The following is a 27,845-nucleotide window of genomic DNA, read 5'->3' on the forward strand; positions in this document are numbered from 1 at the left end:
TCTTCTGTTGACTCAGGCCTGTGGAAATAACAGGGGCAGTGCAGTCCAAGCCAGCCGGTAGACACCCGGGGTAATCAGGCCTGGGACATAGAATATGCAAGATCCTGTGAGATGTTTGCTGGAGGATGTTATTAAATTAGAATATGAAGGCACAAGCAGGAAACGAGACTGGCCTTTTAGGTCCTGTAGTGACAAAACCCCAAACTCTGCCCAGAATCACAGCGGGGGTTCTGTCTGCACCTTTGTAGGTCACCTACTTCTTTTGATCTTTTCTGCCAGACTGAATCCACAAACTAAGTCAGTATTCTCAATAAAAATCTGCTTGGGAATGGACACGGGGCACTCTCCACTAGAGAGAGTGGCTGTTCTGTCCCTACTTCCCCACAGGACCTGGTTGTCTCTGTGTATGTTTTTCTTGTGTTTCAACTAGCACCTGCAGCAGAGAATGATACTGCTGGCCGGTCTGGCCGGTATCCGCCACATTAACCCATGGCAAGAAACTGACAGGAAAACTTAAACATCCAGAGCATACAAATACTTCAAAGCATTATGAACTCTGAACTTAAGGAGCACACTTTCCTAAATTCCAACTACAAGAAAACTGGGCTGTTTAACGTTCGATTATGATTTAAGCTAACTCAAAATTTTCCCAATTTCTGACATCAATATTAGAGGTTATAGCTTTATTATAGTAACAAATAGTTGTTACAGTGAGATCTACACACATATACAGAATATATTTAAATTCATATAGAACAATATTTACATTTTTAAGTTACAACTTTTGAAGTTTGAAGATGAAGTACAGCTTAAGTTTTATAGCAAAGGAAACAAAAATACAGAAGACAAAAATAGAGTTGACGGTAAAATATAGCTATCTGTTCTTGATACAACATGTGGAAACTGTCAGAAAACTACATCTTCTTAATCTGATTATCCAAATCATTAAAATATGGATGATTCAGTGCCATTTTGCCAGAAATTCGTTTGGCAGGATCGTAGACTAACATTTTCTGGAGGGGAGAGATAAAAATAAAAAAAGGTTTTTATTTATTTAAGGAATGAACCATTAAAAAAAACTCCACAAAGCCTGAACTTCCCTACTAATAAGCCATAAGCTAATTGTAACGAAAATCTGCTAAATGATTATTTCCATTAGTTCAATAGCAAACCACCAACATGTCTCATCCTCTCTACTTCACCCTCTTCCTCTAGAATAGCCTCTTCTTTCAATTTTACATATCTCGATAGCCTCTTTTTGCTATAAATTGTGATTTAAGATACAAGCATTCAGAAATAGCTTTAAGCCCATTAAGATATCTAGTTAATTATTTTACTTTGAAAATTAAATTGCCATCAGAGTTATTTATAACATTTTGAAATGGTGGCGATAAGCTAGTGATTTCTGATGTAGCTTCCATCAAGTTTCAAGTAAAAACAAAGTCAGAGTGCAATGTGTTATAAACACAGTTACGAGTAACTAAATGAATCAGACAATCCAGTACTAATTTATCTATTACCAGAAAAAAATGATCAAATTTAATATTGACCTTAAAGTTTATCTTAAAGAAATATTTATCTTAAAATCAAACCAGCATGTAGACAAGATATACTTTTACTATCTAGCTGCCATTTGAGCTCTTATTATGTATCTAGCACTGAAGTGCTTTGAAAGTATCATGTTACGTAATCCTCACAACAAAAGGTACAATATTAGTTCCATTTTACAAATTAAGACATGGAAGCTCAAAGTTAAGTAATTTGCCCACGTTCATAGAGCTAAGGAGTAATAAAGCTCAACTTTAAAAACAAGGTGTGGGACCACCCCCTAGCAACAAAGAAGGATGCAGTCCAAGAAGTCAATAGGGCCTAAGCTAAGGACCTCTGATTTTATAGTATTTGATTTTTGTTTTGTTAACTAAAGTGAAATTCTTTGTATTCAAGAATTAACAGAAGTTAAAAAGATAATTGGGCCCAAAATATGGAAGGTCTTTTTATGTCAAATCAACAATATTGAGATACAAAATATTAAACAGCAGGTAAAGGACTTTGGACTTCACTGAAAACTGGGAAATCTGAGCTGAATGTGGTGGCACAATGATGTCTAAAGTGTGAAAGGTGCCCAAAGACCAATTAGAACATGTATATGTTGATATAGCGATAGATTATTTTTCACTATGTTAGTAACCTGCCAAAACATTTTTCTAGAATGTTACCTGAGATTTATTAAAAATTACTTCCTTCTAAAAGCTCAATATTTAAATACCATTCTAAAATAAACTCCTTGAAGCAGGCCTAGGACAAGGTTTTTTTTTTTTAATCCTAACAGCATTTTTGTCTTGTTTCTAAAGAAAACAACTATTAGTTGGGAATGGCAATGTAAGAGACGGGAAACATTCTCAAGAACTGTATCAGTCCTTCACCTAATGTTTCTGATGTAGAAACAAGGTACAAAGTAAGAAATGGGAGTTCATGCAGTAGAAAGCTTTAACACTAAAAATATCAAGCAATAAGGGAAACACCTTTAACTAGGAAGGCTACTACAAGTCAGCAATCTGAACAACAAAGGTGTATTAACACTTTTGTTGCACAGAATATGCAACAGAATATCTGTAGCTATCTATCCTTTCCTGCACAGAATATCTGTAGCTATCTATCAGATAAAAATAATGAAAAGAACTAATGCCAATTCTCTTCTCAAAACCACCCAATTTTCTTGGTATCTGAAGTGGAGCTAGCAATACAATAAACATAACAGACATACTTGCCTAACCCACTAAATGTTAGTTTTCTTCCTATGTCCCATTTAAAAGAAAGGATTGAGAACATTCAGAATTATCAGTGACAGTCAGTACAAAGGGCACTCCTCACCGAGAGCAAATCCAAGCCATTTTCATCCAAGTTTTTGACATGGGATGCTAGGCTTCCTGGTTTCCACTTGGGAAATGTATTCTTATAGTCCTGTAAAGATTCCACATCTGGCCACACTTCATTGTTGGGGGTACCCAAAGCTCTAAAAGCCACAGCAAAATGAAAAGTTATTAAAGCATAACTATAATCTCATATTCATGTTGCCTTTAAAGTTCTTAACAGCTTAAGTAAAAAACAAAAATACCTGAAAATTCTGAAGAGCTGATCAATTTCTGAATCTCCATGGAAAAGTGGTTTTTTAGTTGCTAATTCAGCAAATATGGTGCCTATACTCCAAATGTCAACTGGAGTCGAATAGCGAGCCGACCCGAGCAATACTTCTGGAGATCTATACCAAAGTGTTACTACCTATTACAAAGCAAATTTTCACATTGAATAACTATGATGCATTAAATTACCTAAATATACACAATTATATTTCATTACAACTGCCTTTACAAGGCCTCTGATAACAATGTTTAAATAAATTAGCCATACAGAAAATACTAAATGAAAGATATTTCATTTTTATATTCTATTCATCAAGGTGAAGGGGGAAAAAAAACAACAGATAAAAGCACACCAAGTCTTTTCTTGCTTTTCAAATCATTAAAGTTGTGGATCAAAAAAGTTCAGACAGCTTTAACTTTTTTTTTTTAAAAAAAAAGGTCATTTGACAATGAGTAAAGCATTTGGGGTGACACTGAACAAAGTCATGTACTACTCACATGCTAAAAACATGAAGAAGCCATAATAGTTCATTAGCAGTCTAAAGCTTTAGCACATAATTTATCACAATGGCAATAATATTACCTCTGACTTAAAGGTGATGAGGTCAATGGCATCAGCCATGGGAAAATGATAAGTGATGACACAAAGAAGCCAAGACATCTAACCAGAAGAGCACTGTGGGTTTTTGATCTGGAGGAAGTCTTTAGGCTCAAGGGTAGACAGCTCCACAGAAGACACTTTCCCAATATAAACATGTGCCGCATAAAAATGCTTCAGTCAAGGATGAAAGACATACATGACAGTGGTTCTGTAAGATTATAACGGGCTAAAACATTCTTCTTGTCTAGTAAAGTCATCGCCATTCTCATGTCATAGCACAACACTACTTTTAAAAAAGTATTCAGTGCAGGCTAAGTGCATAGTGTTTATAAAGCCTTAGGTAGTTCACAGTAACCTCCAAGGCCTTCAGATTCACTCGCCGCTCACTCACTGACTCACCAGGAGCAATTTTCAATCCTGCCAGCCCCGTAAGTGCCCTGTACAGGTGAACCATTTTTAAATTCTTGTAGTGTATTTTGCTGTACCTTTTCCATGTTTAGACACATACCACTGTGTTGCAACTGACTACAGTATTCAGTCCAGTAACATACTGTACAGGTGTGTAGCCTAGGAGCAGTAGGTTATACCATACAGCCTAATACATAGTAGGTTCTACATTTGTGTGTAAGTGTATTCTATGATGTTTGCTCAGTGCTAAAATGGCCTTCAGATGCACTTCTCCGAACGGATCGCAGACATTAAGCAACACATGACTATAATCCCATACTATACAATCCAACATTCCCTTTCCCTCCAGAAATAACAAATGAAATGCCAAATCAACAATATAACATTGATGAAACATGTAGCTCCTAAATGTATGTTAAACAGTACCCCTTAAGCAACAAAACCTGTCTTTTAATCAATTTGATTGTGTATCAGAGGACATAATCAGGAGACAGACAGAAGCCACCCGGTGAATGAATAGGGAAAGGTTAACATAAAGGATTATTAACTATTAACAGGGGATTGGAATGAGAAACTGACTGGTAAGAAATAATGAGAACTCTATACTACAGCAAGGAAAATCCTTCCCCTCTGCAGTGCTTTCCCAGCACAGCCTGCTGACAAAGCATAACATCTCACCAGCCAGCAGAAAAAAGAAAGAAAGGTTCCAATTCCATTTTCACATAGTATACAAAGGAGGGTGAATTGGGAGCTGAGGCAATAAACTGGTATTGGCAGTTGAAACCTTTTTTGACATTTCTTTCTTGACTCAAAGAACAAATACAGGAGATAATCCAGCAATCACACATATTCAAAACCACCAAAAACATACAATTCTACATACCTCATGTGTATATACTCTAATAGGTATTCCAAAAGCTCTGGCAAGACCAAAATCAGCCAGTTTAATTGTTCCTTTGTCATCAATCAATAGATTCTGAGGTTTTAAGTCTCGGTGTAGAACTCTTCTAGAGTGACAAAACACAATCCCTTGTAGGATCTGGTACAAATAGCTCTGGAAGAAGGAAACTTCTGTTAGAAAATTTTCTGTTAGAAACTTAACTGTATAGCACATAATGATTTTCTAAATAATCTTGGTGAGTTTCTTTTGAAAAGGGAAGAAACTATAATGCAGTGAAATTTAACTACCAAAAAGGCTGTCAGCCATTTAAGATGAACAAGTATTTGAAGGTTGAAAAGCCCATTTATATGCAACATCATGTTTGTGCCCCGAAGACAAAAATACTCAACTTATGGACACATCTATAGCCATTGAACTCATTTTGTCTTCTTTGACTGATTCTTGGCCCCTCATTCTTTAAGTCACAAGTTAGTCTCCTATACAAAAGTTTCTTAAACTTTTGGTCTACACACTGATAGCAATCTATTTCTACCCTGAATAAAATTGGTCATTTTCATTTCTATCTTTTATCTTCACATATTTATTCCCTCTTGGGAAACATTGGTCAGATTCCAAAAGAAATAACAAAGAAGATACTATGATTATGTTAAAATAGATACAATGATCAAAAATAGCTATTTAGTAGTTCAGAGGTGTTTTATAACACACCTGGAGGAGTCGTTTACCCAAGCTGGTATAAGGATCAGATATTTTTACTCTGTACACTTCACTGCTCTTTAAACAATTATGTATACATTTAGTTTCTAACAGAACATAATATCTACAATTAATTAATCAAAACATATTCAAAACCAGAAAAAATAAAACCACCCACCACCTCCACCTTGCCCCAGGCTTTTGTTACTTTGTTTTACTAGTCTGACAGCCAAATAAAGACCAGAATATCTTAGTTTCCAACAGTACAATACCTAATTATTAGTTTTGTTTTCTTGAAGACTACTCTTCACTTTATAATTAGAAGCACTATTTAGTAATAAAATGGCAACTGTTAACAATCTAATCTGACTTTGGAAGAAGAATGAAATACTCTCTTGTTCCTCATTCTACTTTCTAACACTTTTCCCAAGCATATTCCTACAAAACACAGGCATTTACATAGAGTAGGCCCTTTACATTCAGTAAATAAGCACTAGTAAAATTAAGCAAGTTTCTCACCTTAACAAGTGAAGAATCCATGAATTGACCAGGAGGGATCGAGTCCAAGTATTTCTTTAAATCCATGGAAAGGTATTCAAAGATGAGATATAACCTGGAATCCTGCATGAGCACATCTTGAAGACTAAAAAAATAAAATAATTATATAAAAAATATAGAATATACATTTTTGACTTCTCTCATAAAATAACTTCCCTAAATTTCACAGTGGCTTTAAGATATTTTCTGTAACAACAAATATATACCGTTTTGGGAAAGAAGAGAATGGTAGCTTCCCTAATGAAAACCCTCCATAGTAGTACTAAACAAGAATTTGAGAAGAAATCTCAGGGCAGCAATTGATAATTAAGTTGTATAGGAGTTGCTAACTGTCAAACTACTTATATCCCAAGACATTTCTAGACTGACTGGTTGTTGGTCAGAGCTGTCTTTCTACTGAGATAAATTACAGAAATAAATTTTGAAGTAGTATCTAACCTTAAAAGTTGCTATCTCCCCCGATCCCCCACAAATTCAATTAAATCCTACCTTGGACCTCTAGAAAGACAACCCACTCCAAAATACCAACCTACATACTTAAAAAGAGGAAAGAAAAAGAAAAAAAACACTATGCTTTGTTGTCTGACCTGACTCGCTGTCTTAGGACTCTGATTAAGGGATCTTTAAGCACCAGAGCTCTGAGTGAAAAGAGTTGGCAAAGTTCAGTGAAAAGGTCTTCCTTTTCTCCCACAGTTTACCTTGATTTTTCAGCCCCAAATACTCATCTCTACGACCAAGCTCCTCTAACTCTGTTCCTGCTTTTAACAGCCTATGTTTTCTAATGCCCAACATCCTCCATTAATAAAAACAGTGGAGTTCCATTCCACCCAGTAAAGTACACAAAAACTAAGCAAATGTAGAAATTTCCACATTGAAACACACATTTTAAATAGCATGCAGATAACAGTTTAAATCCAGATCTTGTACCATACCTGACTATATTTGGGTGACGAAGTTCCTTTAAAAGAGAAATTTCCCGAATTGCAGTACTAGGAACCCCTTCCTCTTCACTTTCCAGTCTGATTTTCTTCATGGCTACCACTTGACCTGTGGTTTTATGTTTACCCTTATACACAACTCCATATGTGCCTGAAATAGACAAAATAAATGTTTGCAATGGGACACTCCTCTACAAACTAAAAGGATTTTAAAAAAATGATTGAATCCCATAAGGCATTACATGAAAGAAATGTCTGCTGTATCCAGATTAAGAAGGATCTTACTCATAATTATAACCTCATCACCTCCAAAAAGAAATTGAGGGTAACTACAACCTATTGCACCTGTAATTGAGAAATAAAATTCATGTAGTCATCACAGGTTTTCCATACATTTAAATCACCAGTAATTTTCCAGCATACATTAGAGAAAATGGACCCTTTGCAAAATGAAATTTATCTCTAGTCAAATATCCTGCCTGACAAATAACGTAGGCAAAAATACAACAGAAAGATCTGGGAAATCTTTTTTTTTTTTTAAGATTTATTTATTTAGAGAAAGAGAGAAACAGGAATGTGCGGTTGCTGGGGGCCATGGCCTGCAACCCAGGCATGTGCCCTGGCTGGGAATCGAACCTGCGACACTTTGGTTCTCAGTCTGCGCTCAATCCACTGAGCTACGCCAGCCAGGGCTAGATCTGGGAAATCTTAACGGGAAATATTAACAGGAGCCACTTTCTGAAAACTCTGTAAGCATTATTTTACTCATCTCAAATATGGTCAATAATCCTCATCCAGAGAAGAATGGGGATAAAGTATTTTATTAAATGCATATTAAGTCTTATAAAAGTCACACTATTTACCACATAGCAGAAAAGCACCACGCCCCTTCAGAAGTTGATGAGAATGCCGATTTTGATACTTGGGCTGCCTACAATAAGCAACAATGTCAATACAGACTGAACTGGGGATGGAGATGGCAGTAATAAAAGATGGATCACTTAGCTAAATCAATTCATACACATGATATATGTAATCTCCTAGAGAGTGGTTTTTAAACTGCAGTTGAAAAACTTAGGGAAGTCTTGAACCCCTTAATTACTGAGTTAACCAAAAAGCCCATTTAGTTTTTTTCCGTAAAATAAAAGACACTTTTTTCATTTTCACCACTAACTTTATTGATTTGAAAATTTAGGTAAAAAAAAATTTACCATCTTAAAAATAATTGTAGGCAACTAAAAGTATATCATGAAACAACATAATTCTGCTCCCAACACATATATAAGACATCAATAGTCTTATCAAAATACAAATATTGTTTTAATTGGTTAGTATTAGAATATAAGATTATCAAGAAGGAAGGTTGTCAGGGAGTCATCAGAATAATCTCAATTCTCTTGAAATGTGAGCATTCTTTGTTATTTTTGTGTTTGTTATTATGCCAAGAATATGTATTAATGCACATTAATAGTGTAAGATACATTAAAAGTTGGATTTTAGTAAAATACCATACATTGTCTTCATGTCACAGATATTATAGCATCATTAAATCATTTAAAACTTTTATATTAAGAAGCACTCACCTTCTCCAATTTTCTCTATTTTGATATAGTCTTCCATTGTCAATCAATAGCTATGGTAGATGCTAAAATTAAAGGAAAAAATTATGTCACTATATGCCACTAATTCAAAGGTCAGTCTTAAGTTATTAATGAGATACTATATGTAAAGCTGTTTCTACTAGTGCAGTATTACTTTTTCATAAATATTAGTTATTATATTAAAAGAATATTTACAGGGGAAAGGACTCATGCAATCAGATTTTCCCACAATTTCTTAGCTCCTTAAACATTAGAAATATTTATATATCTTATACCAGTGATTTAGCTTCTTCCAAATAAACCCTCGAGTTGAGACATCAGCTTATCTGTCCCAAGCCAAAACCAGAAGTATGCTTTCTTATGGAACACTTCTAAGGAGCACATTGTGTGCCAAACACCCAGATATTTCAACAAACAATGTTATTTGACTGAGTTTTTACTGCTTTATGATTTTATGAAGATAATCTTAAGATAAGTGGGGAGCCAAAATGCAGTCACACTGCCGACTCATCAGAAAAATTGTCAAGGGCCCTGGCAAGGTAGCTCAGTTGGTTAGAGGTCACCTGGTAACACCAAGGCTGGGAGTTTGATCCCTGGTCAGGACACAGACAAGAATCAACTGACGAATGCATCAATAAGTGGAACAAAAAAGATGTTTTTCTCTCTCCCTCTCTTTCTCTAAAATAAATGAATTTTAAAAGAAATATTATTAAAATCATAAGTGTTTAAACTTGCTCAAGTGACTTTTCATCTCCCTCCTGTTTTTAGCAGTCACACACACAAACAGGATGAAGACTTTAAAGGTCTTTTTTGAAGGAGTAGGAAATATCACTTAGCAGCCTAAAAGAAAAGATGCAATTTCACAGATAAAATTCTAATTCTATACAATCTCAAGAACAAATTTTAAAAAATACTTGAATAACAAAGAATGGTTAAAAAAAAGTTAGAATGCTGACAAGTATGCCTCAGTAAATTTGCCAATGAAACTTTAGAAACCCAAAGCACAATTGATTTTCCAACACTCATCACTGATAAGATTGCATATAAAGGTTGCTGAGTTAACTGACCCTTAAGTTCCATTTCCCATATTCATCTTCAAAATCATTCCAGAAATAAGTAGAATAAATCACCTTTTTTAAATGAACAAAACTGGACTACATCGGCCATGAGTACCAATCTTAAAAATTTTCAATTTTAGGAAATGGCAATATAAGATTAAGATAATCAGCTTTTCTTCAAATCCAGATTTAGTATGTCTAGTGCACAATAAAATCGTTGAGCGCACTTTGAACAAACAGCTAAAAACCAACTCAGTTTCAAAGTTGGGTTTAAGTACCCTTCCTCCATTTTCCCGTTGTGACAATTCTAAATGAGGACAAGCTTTAGGCCTTCTGAGTGCCTCCTAGGGCTGTGTACTACGCAGCGTGTAAAGCACCAGTGGCTTAACCTCCTGCCTAGAAGACTTCCAGGTCTTTAGAGGAAGTATGTTGTGCACAATGGTATGAAGCAAAAATCGATTAAAAGATATTAAAACCCACATATTTATCTATCTTTCGACATTACTTAACTTGCTACTTTTTGCTAATTCCATACATGCAACAACCATACGCATACAATAAAAACAAACAAAAAATCCAAGTCCCCCCCTCGCCCTATGCCTTGGCTAGGTGTTCTTAAAAAGCTCTGGGCGTGCAAGGCCAGGGCACAGAGGCAAGTCCGAGAAGGCCCACAAGTTGGTTCACAGGATTGGTTTTCGAGGCGCCTGGATTCAAGGGCTGGCGTGGGTACCTGGCCCAAGAGCGGTCTTGCTTTCCACCCACGAAAGCTAGGACAAAGGACCTGGGACCGAAATTGGCTCAAGCGCTCGGCGCGGTCGAGACAAAGCACGGATTTAGCTTCAACGGGGACAAAAAACCCTCCTTAGCCAGGTGAGCGGCCTCTTCCGGACAACAGCCGACCACGACCTCAGACAGCAACTCAGATGCCAGGACAGCTCCATCCCTCCCTGGAGTAAACCCGCCAGCACCGCGCTTCCCCTCGCCTCGCCCGAAAGCCTGGCCCGGCGTCGCTCACACGGCGGGGGCCGGGGGCTCCCAGTGAAAGCCAGGCCTAGCATCCTGAGGCCCGGCCTGGCCCCACGCAAACCCCAGCTGCCCACTTAGCCGCCGGACAATACCACCTGGTCCCTCAATACCCCCCCTCCAAGGCCACCGAGCCGCCCCCTGTCGGCCCTACAGATACGACCCTGACCCCAGTAACTCTACCCGGCCAATCACCCCGCAGCGAAAGCAGCGGTGGCTGCGGCTACCACGTCTGCGTCCCGTCTCAACTTCTCAGAGCCAGCTTGGAAGATAAGTGCAAGCAGTTTCAAACTCACCGCGCTAAAGGGCCCCGGACCCACCAATCAGATAACGCGTAGACTTTCAAAGGAGCCAATCAGAGCCAAGTCATGCTTGAGCTGGCCTTCCCCGCTGGCTAGAGCGCCAAACTAAAAGAAAACGGCGGCTTCAGAAAAAGCAGGAGGGCGGGCGCAAACTGAGTCTGTGCGCAAGCGCAGTCTTGCCTCCCGGGAGAGCGTCGTGCTACTGTTTCTAGTCATCAGAGATCTACTGTTAGCTCTGAGCTGGTTTCTTTCACCTCCCAGTATTAGCACAAATATTTTAGTGTACACAAATACTCATCACAAAAGTGATACCATATTTGCACCCATATTCCACTACTTTCACTTTTAGTACTTAAAGGTAGAAAATGTTTTTCTAAACGGATGACTTTCGGGCTGCACCGAAGGAACGTATTTTAATAATTACCTTAAGAAGACAACGGAAAGCTAAAAGATGGTCTCAATGATGTAAAGAATATATATGTAATATTAAACACGCTTTGTTTTTACCTCACTTTTTAATTCATCTTGTATTTATTTAAAATTTTACTTATTTAAAAATAAAAGACAAAATTTTACATTTAAAAGGTTTAATATTTTCCCGTCAGTATTTTAAATGTTCTTTAAAACAAAAAAAAATCAAAATTCTATACAGAAAGAAAAAGAGATCTAAATTATATTTTAACTAAATCAAAAACTTTCTCTTTAATTGCTCTTTACCTTATATTTAAGAGAGACTTCAGCACTTAAAAATCATCCTTAAATATTGAAAAAATAAAAGAGTAAAATAGAACTGCAGATAGTAAGAGTCCCCTAGTCAGGATTTCTCTTTGTTCTGACCCTAAGGGGATCCAGAACAAAGATTGATTGCCATGACGTCTAAAAATAAGTATTAGATGACCCAGACTAGGATAAGGAATAGAACTAGTATATCACATCCCTGTAAGTGTTTACTACCTTTTTACATAATGAGTAGCATATGTCATCTGGCCCTAAAGTGGCAGAAACAATGTTATGCTCCTAGGTGACATAGGCAGAGCATTCATAGTGAGGGTAGGGGTTTGGAAAACCTCTGCCTAAACCTAATAACTTTTAAAGCTTACATTCAAAAGCCCACATTCACATTTTAAGTGAAAACTGACTACCCCAGAAAAATGTTCTTAGATAGAGTACTGTATATATTCTATCTTTCTGTGTATACATATATCTTTCTCTCTGGGAGGCCCAATTAACAAATTTAATATACATTATCTTAAAAACAGGCAGCAATTCATTATATCCACTTTGCATTCAATATTAAGAGAACACAAGTGTCCACAGCTGTGATTCTATACTTTTAAATTTAATTCAATTATCTTTGTTTTTGAAGTTTTAAGGGTTATTGTAAATTCATGCTAGTTTATTACACTTAGGGTCCACTTTTACTCAGTGTCTTTAAAGTGCGATGCTGTATTTCATAAAAAGAAAACTCAATCAGATACAACTTTTGTAGGCGTGGAGTGGGAACACACAATGATTACTTGGAATACTCTTCTGGCATTTAGGCTGTAAACTGCTATAAGGTCATATGAGAACATAGAGGAGGAAATTATTAATTCAAACAGAGAAAGTAACATTTGAACAAACAGGAGAAAAAGTAGAGGGGTGGGCCTTCTAAGTACTGGAAACATCTCGGGTAAAGCCCTAAAAGTCTGCCCAAGTAATTCAGGATGACTCCATCGTAGGACGCAGGATGCCTGTAGGGTTAAGTAGGGAAGAGAGTTTGGAGTCAGAATTTTCAAGAGCCCTGAATACTGTTGTAAGGGTCTGCTCAGGAGAGGATACAGCCTTGGAACCAGATTTTAGAACTATTTTAGAGGTGATATGAAAAAAAGAACTGAAGAGGAGAGGGTGGAAAGGCAGGTGCTCCAAAGAATTTCACATTTATATTTTGATAAACTCCATCTAGAAAGAAAAGGAACTGCACAGAAAGTTTTTGTTTTGTTTTTGGAAATAAATATTGCTGTGGACTGACTTATACCCCCCGCCCCAAGAAATTCACATATGAAGCTCCAACTCCTAGTGTGATGGTATTTAGAGACGGAGGTCATTGGGAGATAACTAGGTTTAAATGAGACCCATGAAGTTGACATTTTTAATGATGGGATTAGTCCTTTTATAAGAAAAGACACCTGAGAGCTCAGTCCCGTGAAGACACAGCAAGAAGCCTCCATCTATAAAGTGGAGAGCTCTCCCCTGAACCCGACTACGCGGGCACCTTGATCTCTCACTTCCATACTCCAGAACTGGGAGGAAATTAATTTTTGTAGTTTACGTCACCCAGTCTGTGGTATTTTGTTGTGACAGACCAACGTACTAATTCAAGTGTTTTTTCAGATTAAAAAAAAAGTTTGAGAAACAGTTACTTGTAACCACAGTAGTCCCCCTCCTTCCCCTTATTAGCAATTTCACTTTCCATGGTTTCAGTTACCTACAATCTACTGGGGTCCAAAAATGTTGAATGGGAAATTACGAAAGTAAACAAACCATAAGTTTTAAATTGTGCACCATTCTGAGCATTGCGCTGAAATCTCGCCTGGTCCCACACGGGTATGAACCATCCCTTTGCCCAATATCCACACTGTAGATGCGCCCCATGTCCCCGCTAGTCACTCTGTAGCTGTCTTGCTGATCAGATTAACTGCCGCAGTATCGCAGTGCTTGTGTTCAAGGGACTATTATTTTACCCAGTAACGGCTCTGAAGCATGAGTAGTGATGCTGGCAATTTGGACCACGCCAAAAAGAAGCCATAAGTGCTTTCTATAGTGAAAATGTGAAAGTTTTAGGCTTTAAAAGGAAAGAAAAAATATATATGCTGAAGTTGATAAAATCTACAGAAAGAACAAATTTACCCATGAAATTGTGAGGAAAGAAAAATAAAATGGTGGTAGTTTTGCTGTTGAACCTGAAACTGCAAAAGTTACAGCAGCAATGCATGGAATGGGCTTAGGTAAGATGAAAAAGACATTTACTTTATCATAGGTATCTATGTATAAAAACAGAATGTGTGTGTGTGTGTGTGTGTGTGTGTGTGCACGCGGGTGTACATATATTTTGTCTTGGAACATGTGCCCTGCAAATAAGGGATAACCATTATACATAAAATACCTTGGAAGGAAATGCAAGAGACTGTTAACAATGTGCCACTGTGAAGGAAAAGAGCAACTGGGGCACTGAGGTAGCAGGGAGGCTTTCGTATCCTTTGAATTTTGAGCCATGCGAGAGTGTATTACCTAGCCCAAAAGTGAATGAATGAATGAATGAATGAATGCATCTTGCCAAGGACTTTTTTGCTGCAGGATACAACTCATAGAAGTTGCTGAAAATTTTATCCGAAAGAGAAGACTGATCTTCTTTTACATCAATTCAGAAAGTAAAATGATGGAAAAAGCAAGACCTACAGTTTCAAGATCTTTTTATCAAAATGGAAAACATTGAGCTATCATCGTTGTTTCTGAGTTAGGCATTTTCCTAACAAAGTCATAGGTGATTTTGGGGCAAAGTTTTCAAACAATTTCATAATAAAAGCTTATTGTATATAACCTCCATGGCCCCACTCTCATTCTCCCAACAAAAGGGAGTCCAAGAAGGATCATTGTGAACACTGGCATTCCGTACATTACATGCACAGGTGCCAACCTGCCTCAGTCTTCCATTGGAATTTCAGGAAATAAGGATGGGGTAGGGAGAAGAGATTCATCCATTCACCTTGGGACCAGTGAGGATCACTGGGTCTTCTTGTCTAGGTGAGTAGAAAATGCTTACAGGGCCATAGGTAAAGGCTGCCCTGTGCAGAGAATGGCGGTTATTAGGAGTCACATGAGAGCAGTGCTGGGCAGAGGGGTCAGACAAGGCTCCACAGTAGAGGCGGCATCTGAAATGACTCTTGAGGGGTGAAGAGTTTGGCCAGCAGTTACATGAGTAGGGAGAGCTTTCTGGTCCATGGAGAACAAATAACAAGGCACATTTGATGGACTGAAATTAATTTAGCAATGCCAGAATATAAAAGGAATCTGGGAGCTGGAGAAAGGGTCAGAAAAAATATGCCATAGCATAGATATGGTATAGATACCGTATCTCAAATGGCTTTTATGGGTCATGCTAAAAGGATTTGAATTAGATAATGATTATGGCATGTAAATTTTTAGAATTTCTGTCAAATTTGAGAAAACATCTACTTTCTCTCACATAGCTGTTTATACTGCTGCTCTAGGTTTATGCCCTACATCACAAGAATTATAAACTATTCCAGTTTGCTTGATTATAAGCATTCCAGATTCCAAAAACTATTGGATGTATTTATAATTGTTCATTCTGTGTTAAAAAAGTATATTCCTGACACAAGATAAGTTCATTTTAGATGAGGTAATGATATAATTTTATGCATCTGATAATTGGAAGAATTTTCCATAGGTTAACTTCTCTCTTACCCATTGCCCACTTACTCAGAGGTCAGATAAGTTCTCTGAACCTATGCCTTCATTCCCAGATGCCAGGAGAGTCAGCAGAATGACTTAAAGGAGTGTTGCCAGAAGCCATTCCTACATTAGGTCTGCCGGCAATAACTTGGAAGTGTGTGGACACATAACTAGATACTAGGAATCCTAAATTAAACATATCCTCAACTCAGTTTCCCCTGTGTTGAATTCCAACAATGTCCAGCCTCTTGCCAATGCCACTGGATGGTGGGGAGTGAAGTGGAAAGAACCAGTGGCCTTAACGAATTGTGGTTAAAATACCTTATTTTATATAATTTACAAAATCATGACCACATGAACAGTTCTCTCAGAGCTCTAGAAAGTGTCTGTTCAAAGGCAGGACCCTGACCTTAATCTTCATTCCTCTGTTACCTTATCTAACTGTTAGATCATCATGAATCTAACTCTGAAACTGGCATACAATTTCATACATATTTGGAGGCAGGAAAAATGATCAGGGCTGTTGTTTTGGTTGAAACTCTTAAATATTTTTGATATATATTTCATGGATTTTTAAGAAGATTTTATTTATTTTATTTTTAGAAAGTGGAGAAGGGAAAGAGAAAGAAAGGGAGAGAAACATCAATGTTTGGTTGTTTCTCAAACAACCACCTATACTCAGGGACCTGGCCTGCAAACCAGGCATGTGTCCTGACTGGGAATCAAACCAGCAAACCATTTGGTTCACAGGCCCACACTCAATCCACTGAGCTACACCAGCCAGGGTTTTTATGAATTTTTAATGCTACTTAAATTTTATCACAGTACTGCTTATGCCTAAGATAGGCTCTTCTGTCAGAACTGAAAATATATTGTGACAATTTGTTAAACCTTTATCTTTGTAGAGTCAGTCCAATAGTTCAGGGCAATGGATTATGAGTAGATTATCAATCAGTAAATTAAATAATTAACATAACAGTTCATTTTCTAATGGTGTTAAACAAATCCAGTACTAGTTTAATTCAATAAATTGTCACCTGGAATGATACAGGCCTGGGGGTTCATGTTATAAAATATTCTGCTTCACTTTAAGTGTTTGCTATCAGTGACAAATTCCAAATAGCAAAATTACAGCAACATGATCTTACTGCTAACATATTATGGGACATAATTTATTTTTCCTCAAAAATGAGACAGGCACTCGAGTGTCTTGTAGTGCCCAAAGGCCTCTTGCAAACATCAATCATCTGACTCTTGGCTGAGCATCATTCACACCAGTGATGCGATACTGAAATATGACAGAAAATTAAACTCCAGTTCCACTCACCATTTAAATGCCTTCTATTTGCCTGGCATTATTTGAGGGCCACTAAAGATACAAAGATGCATTAGACTATCTGCCCTCATTGAGCTTTAGAGGACGGACAAGATAAGAAAAATACACCAAGTGATTATGCTTCTTTTGTGCTAATTATCTAATGAATTAAATACCTTCCTTCAGCTGGTGTTTTGAATTAAGTGCTATGGGAACACAAAGTAAAGTGAAGCCACATTCAGATAGTTAACAAAGGAAAGACTTCATCTGCTGTGTCAACAATATTTGATAACATTATGACGCCGGAGCACTCACCTTCCTACGCTTCAGAATCCAGATGGAAAACATGTACAAAGAATAGAGTTTTAAAGAGGAAAGCAGACATTCTCATTCAACAAGACAATACCAAAACTGCTTCCTATCCCAGGGATCGTATTTGATTCTTTTCACTGCCAATCCTAAACCACAGACTAAAAAATGAGAGGTAAAAGGACAGACCTTCTTCACATGGCACTGTGGGTCCAGAGCCTGACTGCCTGGGCCCAAATCCTTGTAAATCTTGGCCCCTGCCCTTTCTGTGGCTTTGGGCAAGTCACTTGTTCCTCTGTGCTTCATTTCCTCAAATGGCGATAATAATGGCACCTCATTGTGTCATATTGAGCATAAAATGAGGTAAGCCATGTAACATTTACTTAATTAAATCAGTGCCTAGCCCACAGGAAGCACTTATTCAAATATTTTCCCCTAGTTCTATTGATCACTCTCTGTCCCTCTGGGAGCAGAAATTTGAATGACTTGCTATGAGGTCACAAAGCAGGAGGGGAAAGGACTCTGGAGGAGGCAGATAGAGCTTCATTAATGACATGATCCTTGTGTGGGTTGAGTAGAAAAGTTGATGTTAGTTTAAATGGGAATTAAAGGATAGGAGCCTGGAAAGGGAACAGCAGTGTCAGAGAGGTGCCTGGCTTATGTGGGATTTATAAAGGGAGCTTGTAAAGCTGAACAAAGGTTGCGTTTGAAATAATTCTTGGAATGTGAACATAACTTCGGCAAATAGAAATGGAAGAAGGAAGTTGTTGGGGTAGAGATGACTAGGTCGGTGGCATTCTCAGCAGAAAGAGGAAAACATGGGACAGGTTTGGAGGAGATCCAGCAGCAGGATTGGGCTGGAGGTTGGAACAAGTATAGGGAGTTAAGGGGTGGGAGGGTGGGAAGAAAAGTTGGATTCATATTGTGAAGAGTTTTGGAGGTGACTGTGGGGAAGTTCCCCAGCAGCACTTCAAGCAGTCCTGTGGGAATGACTAAAGGTTTCCTTATCTGGTCGAGTAGGGCAGTGATAGGATCCATTCTCCCTTTAAACAGATTGATCTGGCAGCACTTGCCAGAGACGATTAGCGTGGGAAGAGAGAAGAGCAACAATGCCAGTTAAAAGGTAATTCCCTCCAGGAGTTCCTGATATCTAAGGTTGGGACCAACTCTATAAAGCTGAAACTTGTAAGTCTACATATACCTGTGTGTGTGTGTGTGTGTGTGTGTGCGTGCGTGTGTGTGTGTGTGAGAGAGAGAGAGAGAGAGAGGGATCTGGAGGCAACGCTGTAAGGATATTATTATGACTATGATTCCACTAGAGGGTAGTAGAGACAAATTGGTAAAATTGATGAAGCTGCTATTATCCAAGTATCAAGCCAAGTGTTTTTTTATTGTTTATATTTTGTAATGGCTGCTCAATTCAATTATTCCATGACTAAAGAAAATATAACAGGTACAGTTACTGGGCTGTATCTCTAGACTAGTGAGTAAATTCTAGACAAGCTACTTAAAAAAAAACCCACTTTTGGAAATCAATAAAGCTGGATTGGCAAGAACAGTAGACCAGCTGGCATTTAGCCTTTTTACGGTAAACAAGGTCTTAATATGACCTTGGATGGAAACTCTTCTTTTAAATTAAACATTACATCCAAGTCTCTCATTGATGAAAGTAAAAGTAGAAAAAGAAGAAGAGAGATTGGTGAAAGTTAATTCTGGCATGTACTAGATGATGTAGGTTGAAAAAAGCTTATTTTGATATACTTATTTATAGTTAACATCCTAAAATATATGTATTACTGTGTTATATATATTGCTATATTTTATTTTTATATACATATATACCCTTTTGGAAAGCAATACAGCAATAAAGAGCTATAATGCCCACACTGATTGCTTTTTTTAATTTAATATACCCTATAACATTATTTTACCACAAGGAAATAATTTTATATGAATACTTGAAAAACTTATTCCAACATCTTCTACAATAGGAATTTAGAGCCAACAGAGACATGTAGTAGGGAAATGGTTAAATAGGTAACTTTACCACATCAAATACCACACACCTGGACACGTACACAGTGAGTGCAAGGTTAGAAAAGCACGAATTACACTAGAAAGAAATAGACACAGAATTGTTCTTTTGGTGTGATGATATGTGTGGTCATTGAAAAACATTATCATCCAACTAGTTTTATGTTGTCTTTCAACAACCACACGCTAAAGGAGAGATATACTGCAGCTAACATTTTTACTTAGAATTTCAAGATACTAACTAGGGGGAGGGTGGTAATGGGAGGGAAGTGGGGAGGGTTGGGAGGGTGGGCTGGATTGGGAGTAAAAGGGAGAAAACTGTACTTGAACAATGATTAAAATAAAATTTAAAAAAGAATTTCAAGATACTGACACTTAACACAAGCCTTCGCAATGTAAAACTCACTGTACCGTATTTTACCATGTATAATGTGTACTTTTTTGCCCAATTTTTTGAGGGAAAATAAGGATGCTCATTACACATGGGTACTACTAATCTGGTACCTATATATGGAATTAGAATATAAAACATGGGCACGCATTGTATACAACAAATATGGGTATATTCAACCTTTAATCAGAATAATTCTCTTAAATTACTTTAACTTGATAACAGAAGTTCTAAACACTTGCAAATGCAATAATTGTAGAATTTATAGAATAACAAAATGTTAGAGATGATGGAGTCTTATATATAATCTAATGAGAAACAAAGAATGCTAAAGAGATTATTTACATTCATTTCATTTCTTAAGCTTTGTGTATGTATTTGTTTTATATAAGCTTTTGATAAACTGTAACTTTTTCAGTACATAAGAAATTGTGCATGTGTAGGTCAATAAAGTAAATCAGTTTAAATGTTTCAGTATGGTAACAATAGCTACTACTACTTTGTGTAACATTCAGACTTATACCATGAATTGTGCTAAGCATTTTAAATTGACAATGCAACAGTCCTAATCATGCAGATTCAACCTCAGACAAGGAAACAGCAATCTAGAGCGGTTAAATAGTTTGCCCAGTGTCAGAATTGAGACTTGAATCCCAGATTTTCTGATTCCAAAGCTCAGCTTCTCTACCTCCATGCAACCTTCCACTTCTGGCCAACAAAGCAAATGACTCTCAAAGTATAGCCAAAGACACTGAAATTGAGAACAGGCTGACAGTGATCAGAAGGGAGAGGGTGGGGAGGGTTGGGTGGGTGGGCTGGGATGGGAGTAAAAGATAGAAAATTGTACTTGAACAACAACTAAAATAAAATTTAAAAAAAGAAGGGAGAGAGGAGGGGATAATGGGGGAAAAGGGTGAAGGGTTTACGGGGAAATTATGAAGGACATATGGACAATAGCAAGGGGGGGTGGAAATGGGGAAGGGAGGCAGGGATGGCTGGGGTGGTGGGGAGGGGTGTGGGGAAAAGGCAGAAAACTGTACTTGAACAACAATAAAAAGATTTTTAAAATAAAAAATCAAAAAATTAAAAACGATAAATTGTTAGAAATACTATTAACACCAATTTTTGTAAATAAGAATTATATATTTAGTTCTCTTATACTATGCATCTTAATGATAATTTCATTCCCTCTTGTGCCTCCTTAAGTAACAGGCATATACCACTTGCTTTAAATAAGAATGTGATTAAACAAGGTTGAATCAATGGTTAATAGTAGAGTATTTTAAGTAGTTGTTCATTATTCTTAGAACACCACAGTTATTAGCTTCAGATGAAAGGGTGAAAAAATTTAGAGCTCATTCTAAAATAGCTGTTATGTCCAGCTTTTCTCCCATCACTAGAATTTTCCACTCAAGATACCCATATTTTGCCATGTATAATGCGCTTCTGTGTATACTGAGCACCCACATTTTGGCCCAAACTTTCAAGAAAAAAATATTTTGTTTTAATTCTTTAAATAAATTTTTATTAATTTATATTTAGAAACAAAAGTGACTATCATATTCCAGAGTATTATTTTGCATACAGACATCATTATTGCTTTCTAGAGTTATGCTTTTAATGCATAAGCATAAAACACTTACACAGATATGGAAATAGCACTATCCATGTATAACACACATACTTACTTTTCCCTCAAAAATTTGGGCAAAAAGTGCCCATTATACATAGCAAAATATGACATATGGCTATTTTCACTGTTTTTACAGTAGTAGGCTGGTGATGCCTTAAGAACACAGAAGAAAAATAATGTAATCCTTGGCTCTTGACGCACTCTCATCATTGCTGCATTTATGGCCATTTTTATGCACATAATTGTTAATTTATAGTAATAATGTAATAAATACCATGAAACCACACCCAACATTAAAACTGGGATGATAATAAACTTACATGTGTGGTCCTCTTTGCGTTGTCTCATTCTGCCACCTCCCAACCCCAAGTACCTGCCATCCTGAATCATCATTCTTTTGCTTGCATTTTTAGTTTTGTCTTAGCTGTACAGACTTAAAGATTGTCTGTGTATGTGTATATTTCCCCTCAACTTTTTAAGATTTTAAAACAAAAAAATTGAGAGTAGTAACAATAAACCCTTCACCTATATTCACCAATTGTTTTCATTTTGTCAAATTTGCTATATCTTTATCTTCCCTCTTCATTCTTCCTTCCCTCCCTATATCTCTCTCTCTTCCCCTCCTGAACCATTCTCAAGTAAACTGCAGACATCAGGACTCTGCCCCAAATGCTTCACTATGCAACTCTTAGGAATCCTATTTTCCTACATAACCAAAACACCCTTATGACACCTGAGGAAATGAACACTAATTCCATAATACTCTCTAATAGCCTATTCATATTTAAATAGCCCTAATTTCCCCTCAAATTCTTTTCTAGATTTTTTAAAAATAAAATGAGATACAATAAAGATATATGAGCTATATTTGTTATGTGTCTTTAATCTATTAAAGCAACCATCTGCCTTTTGTTTTATTTTGCTTTTCATATGATCATTATTTTTTAACCCTCACCCAAGGATGTGTTTTTATTGATGAGAGAGAGGGAGAGAGAGAGAGGGAGGGATGGAGGGAGAGAGGGAGAGGGCGAGGGAGGGATGGAGGGAGGGAGGGAGGGTGGGAGGGAGAGAGGGAAGGAGGGAGAGAGAGAGAGAGAGAGAAGGAGGAGAGAGAGAGAGAATGTGAGAAACATTGAGTGGTTGACTGGGGATCAAACCTGCAACCTAGGTGTGTGCCCTGACCAGGAATTGAACCCACAATTTTTTGGTGTATGGGATGATGCTCCAAGCAACTGAGCCACCCAGCCAGGGCTTCATAATATTATTTTTAAACTAGTTGTCTTTAGACAGTTCCCCACATGATACATCTGATTGTTTCTTTATGGTTTCATTTACCTCATTCCAGTATCTTCTGCATTATATACAGTATCTTTTGTAACTGGAGGTTAGGTCTAGGCCATGTTTGGCAAGGATACTTCATAATGAGGCTGTGCAGTTCACACTGCATTCTGTCAAGAGAGACATGATGCAGTTTGCCCACTTCATTTAACTGGTAACTTTCAACTCTTTCTGTTTTAAAGATATGCCCACAAATTCTCTGATACTCCTTTGCTCATGAGGTGGACTGTAATTCCCCTCCCTGGTGTGGCAGTGCCATGAGGACACTAAGGCCATGATGGAGAGGCACACCAGGTGAGGGGCTCAATGTCCTGCCAAGAGTCAGCACTGAACTAGTTCCAGGAGTGAGTGAGCTTGGAAGTGAATCCTCTGCCAGGATTTGATTACTAAGTTATACTTGCCCAGCAATTTGTCCATTGGGTCCAATTTTCCAAATTGTTGGCATATAGGTGATAATAGTGTTCTCATGACATTTAATATCTCCAGTATTTCTATGCATTGTTTTAATTAATTATACTCTTTATTTGTGATTTTTCTCTTTTTTTTCTGATGTAATCTTGTTAGAGGTATATCTATTTTTGTTTGTTGGGTTTTCAAGAACTTATGTTTAGTTTGCAACATTCTCTATTATATCTTCATTTCATATTTTATTGATTCTGCTCTTACTTATATTACCTCTTTCTTCCTATGCATTAACTTTTAGCACCTGGTCTTTCTAATGCAAGTATTATTATCTAAAATGATTCTCATGACATCATTATTGCTGTATTCTTTAAGCTTGTTATATACTGTTTTAATTTTTGAACATATTGAATACAGTAAAAGTAACTTTAAATGTGATCTTCTGCTAATTCTAACATCCGTGTCAGTTCTACTTCATTTTCAGTTGAGTTTTTTCTTTCAACATTCATTGTATTTTCCTGCTTCTTTCCATGCCTGGTAATTTATTCCTGGATCAAACATTGTGAATTTCACCTTCTTGTAGGCTGGTGTGTCGTGACCGCTTAAGGCCAGTCAGGTTCACAAGGGATTCAGGCAAAGGAAGAAAATATGCGGAGCTGTCGGGGTGTCTGACAGGCCTCTATTCTAGGGCAGGGCGATCCACGCACACTGTAAGCTGGGTGTTGCACCTGGTGTGGCATTGGCAGGGACTCCCAACTGCACACGAAGCCGGCAGGGTGTCAAGATATAATATAACAAAGCGTGATTCTGCGCATGCAGACCCATTCTCAAGGCTATGGAAATACTGCTTGTCCCGCCCATTCTGAAAGCTATGGGAGTGCTGCTTACCCTAGCTGCCCAGATATCTGGGTGAGGGAGCCTGGCTTCATTCACCCTACAGTGGGATACTTTTGAATTCCTATAATAATTTCTGAGCTTTGTTGTGAGATGCAGGCAATTTCCTTGGAAACAGTTTGATCTTTTCTAGTCCTGCTTTTACAATTTGTTAGGCAGAAACAGAGCTGTGTTTAGTCTAGGGCTAATTATTCCCCATTCCTGAGACCTTTCTGAATATTCTTCTTGTTATCTCAGAAATTATGAGGTCTGGAAGGTGGAAGCAGACACTGTTCCCAGACCTGAGTGAACACCAGGTACTAATTCCTTTAATCTCTTTTGGGTGATTGGGTTACGTTTTTTCAGAAAAACAGAACCAAGAGAATAAATATGTATTATTTTATACTATAATAATATAATAACAATAATGTACAAAATAATGCAATAATAACAGAACCAATAGAATGTATGTCACAATATATAATATTATTATAAGGAATTACAGTTATAGTACTGCTTAATTATATTATTATATTACATATTTATATTATTATTATAAAGAATTAGCTCATGTAATGATGGAGGCTGAGAAGTCTCAAGATCTGTAGTCAGCAAGCTAGAGACCCAGGAGACGTGAGGGTACGAGTTCCAATCCAATAGCTGGCAGGCTAGAGACCCGAGAACAGCCCATGTTTAAGTTTGAGGCCAGAGGCAAAAGACCAAGGTCCCAGCTTTAAATGCAGTCAGGTAAGAGGCAGCATTTTTTTTATTCAGGCCTTTAAATGATTGTGTGATGCCAGGGACTTTAGGGAGGGCCACCTGCTTTACTCTGTCTGCCCATTCAAACGTTAATCTCACTCAGAAACACCCTCACAGACGTATCCAGGATAATGTTTGACCAAATAGCTGGTCATTCCACTGGCCCAGTCAAGTTGACACATAAAATCAACCACCATGATGGTTCTTTTCCTACCGTTCTATGTTTTCCTCACATACATGTGCTGACCAGTGCTCTTGTGAATCCTGGATGGAGACCCTCTGCAGACTTCCCAGGTTCTCTGTATCTCTCTCCTCCCCAGAACTTGCTTCTGCGAATGCTAGCCACATCGGCTGTCTGTCTCCCAGGACTTTCAGCTTTGTCCCTTCAACCCATGGAGTCTGCTGAGCTGGCCCTGGGCCTCCCCTCCCTGCACCACAGACGAGAAACTCTCTCAAGACAGCAAGCAGGGATGGGGTCAATGGGCTGGCCCTCTTGGATTCCCATCTCTCAAGGGTCACTGTTCAAGTTGCCCAATATCCAGTGTTTTGAAAACTGTTGTTTCATATATTTTATCAGTTTTATTATTTTTATGGTTGTTTCAGGTGAGAAGAGAAATTCAGTACCTGTTACACCAAGCTTCCAAGCAGAAAGCCCGGTAGTGTTCTAGATTGTATTTTTAAATTTCCAGTATGATTTTTCTTTAACCCAGAGTTATTTAGAAGTGTGTTTTAAAAATTACCTTATCATTTTTAAAAATATTTTTAAAACTTAAAACAGAAAGCTTATTTTTATGGTACTTAATCATTAAACTTGTTGATATAGAGAATCAATTTTTGTAAATGTTTCATGTGAATTAAAGGAGACTGGGTATTCTCTAGTCTTCTACACAGCATTACATACACAGTCATTCAGTTTAGGCTCATTAGTTGTGTTGTTCAGACTTTTTATCCCTGTTGAATTTTGGATGGTCATGTCTATTAATAGTTGAGACAAATGTGTTGAAATTTCTCATCAAAATAGTTGGATTTATCAATTGGTACCTGTAATTCTATCAAATTTTCTTCATTTTTTGTGGATATTTTATCATGCACTACATGTTTAGTCATACTATATCTTGGTGAATTTCACCTTTAACCATTATATAGTAACCATGTCTTTTTTTTATAATGTTTTTGGTCTTAAAGTATACAGCAAAATTGTCTGTTGGAAATATTAAGGGAGACATGTATATACTTTCAAATTTTCTAGTGGCTGCATTATAAAGGTAAAAGAAACAGGTGAAATCAATTTTAATAATATGCTTATTTAACCTAACATGTATATTAGTTGAACATGTCACCAATACAGTGAAATAATTATCAGTGAAATATTGTGCATTATTTTTGTGATAAATCTTTGAAATTTGGTATGTATTGTACACTTACAAAACATCTCAAGTCATACCAGCATTTCAAATGCTCAGGAGCTAGTGTCTACCATATTGGACGATGGGAGTCTGTGTAGCTTTATCAGCTTTCATTTGGTTAGCATTTATCTGTTGTTCCTACTTCCATTCTTTCACTTTGAAACTTTCTGTAATTTCAAGCCCTGTGTCCCTGTAAAAGGTATATACATTGCTCTGACTGGTGTGGCTCAGTGGATTGGGTGCTGGCCTGCAAACAAAAGGTTCCGTGGTTTGATTACCAGTCAGTGCACATGTCTGGGTTGCAGGGCAGGTCCCCAGTAGGGGGCGTTGTGAGAGGCAACCACACATTGATGTTTCCCTCTCTTTCTCCCTTCCTTCCCCTCTAAAATAAATAAATAAAATCTTTTAAAAAAGGTATATGCACTATTTTTAGCAGTCTAAGCTATATAAAATTTGGCATTTGGACAACTTTGAAATCAGGATTCATCTTACAGTCAATGGAGTATTATAATCTCTGTTACTCAGATAAGCATTTGCACCACAGTTCCCATTGTCTGCATTTGCCCGGACATTAATAGTACTAGTATCAAAACTTGAAGAATAAATGTCAGTGGATGGAAATCAAATCCCAAGAGAGCATAGTGGGGCTCTCTTTTAGCCTCTAAGAACGAAATGGTTGTAGGAAATGTGTGGGGAAAATATAAATCAAACAAAATTGGCAATGTGCACAAAACAAGAGTAAACAAAATAAACTAGTTCTAAGTAATTGCAAAGCTGTTTTAAGAGCCCAGAACCAGTAGCTTTTCAGGTTTGTTAGGGGTTATTTTAGGAAGTGTTGAATCATCAGTACTGTTGATGCTACAAATAATAATATTGCCAAATGAAAAAGTTGTATTATGAGTCTTTGTGATAAAATTTTAGAAACTCTTTAATCAATTTATTTTACTTCTATGTTACATGTTATATGTGCACATTAGTTGTGCATGATAAAATATGTGTATAAATAAATCTAAAAGTGCTCTTTAAACTAGCATAGTCTAAGTGATCAGAAAGCTGTTGTCATGATTTAATTGATAGCATTTCTTTTTTCCTTACATCTACATAATATGATATGCATCTTAGATTTGATGGCATGTTAGGTTTGCTTAAAATAAGGTTTCTAGAATTCAGTTTTGCTTTTATACAATGTGATGATCTCTTCCAACTGGCAAGTTTTATCCATTTATATTTATTATAAGTAATATATGGATTGATTTCTATAATTATAGTTTATTATTTCAATATCTGCCACATTTTCTGTGCTTATGTTAATCCTCTCTTATTTTATACATTGCCATTTTGGGCATATTCTTACTTCCCTTTAATATTGTACATTTTAATATTGTACATTAACATGTACAATATTAAATTTGGGGTATTTATTCTCTTTTTCTTTCTTTCTCCTATACAGAAATTATACTGGGCAAATAATGGCCTCCCAATTATGTCCACATCCTAATCCCTGGAACCTATGAATATGTTGCCTTACATGGCAAAAAAGACTTTGCAAATGCGATTAAGGGTAAGGACTTGAGATGGGGAGAGTATCCTGTATCATCCAGTTCTACCCAATCTCACTCAATCTAACCAACTGTCCTTAACAAACATCCTTAAAAGTGGAAGACAGAGAGTAGGAGTCAGAGGAAAATGGGATTATCTGGAAGA

The 27,845-nt window shown here is 37.1% G+C and overlaps 1 protein-coding gene across 3 annotated transcripts; it reads right to left on the reverse strand.

Annotated features, from left to right (window-relative positions):
- Window positions 1–653: 653 nt before the first annotated feature.
- Window positions 654–11,220, reverse strand: CDK1 (cyclin dependent kinase 1). 3 transcript variants are annotated; one of them, XM_045842099.1, is made up of 8 exons: window positions 11,108–11,220; window positions 8,826–8,887; window positions 7,237–7,393; window positions 6,266–6,389; window positions 5,033–5,203; window positions 3,116–3,279; window positions 2,872–3,013; window positions 654–1,013 (listed from the first exon to the last, which is right to left on the reverse strand). In XM_045842099.1, exons 2-8 carry the CDS (start codon window positions 8,860–8,862, stop codon window positions 915–917), a joined length of 894 nt encoding a protein of 297 aa, XP_045698055.1. In that variant the 5' UTR covers window positions 8,863–8,887; window positions 11,108–11,220; the 3' UTR covers window positions 654–914. The 3 variants fall into 3 exon arrangements, with proteins under 3 accessions (XP_045698055.1, XP_045698056.1, XP_045698057.1); XM_045842100.1 differs by having other exon boundaries at window positions 11,120–11,200; XM_045842101.1 differs by having other exon boundaries at window positions 11,094–11,173.
- Between the last annotated feature and the right edge of the window lie 16,625 nt (window positions 11,221–27,845).

Source organism: Phyllostomus hastatus, unplaced genomic scaffold, assembly GCF_019186645.2.
Source record: "Phyllostomus hastatus isolate PE091 unplaced genomic scaffold, TTU_PhHast_1.1 phas_contig_38, whole genome shotgun sequence".
In the NCBI taxonomy this organism is placed as follows: domain Eukaryota; kingdom Metazoa; phylum Chordata; class Mammalia; order Chiroptera; family Phyllostomidae; genus Phyllostomus; species Phyllostomus hastatus.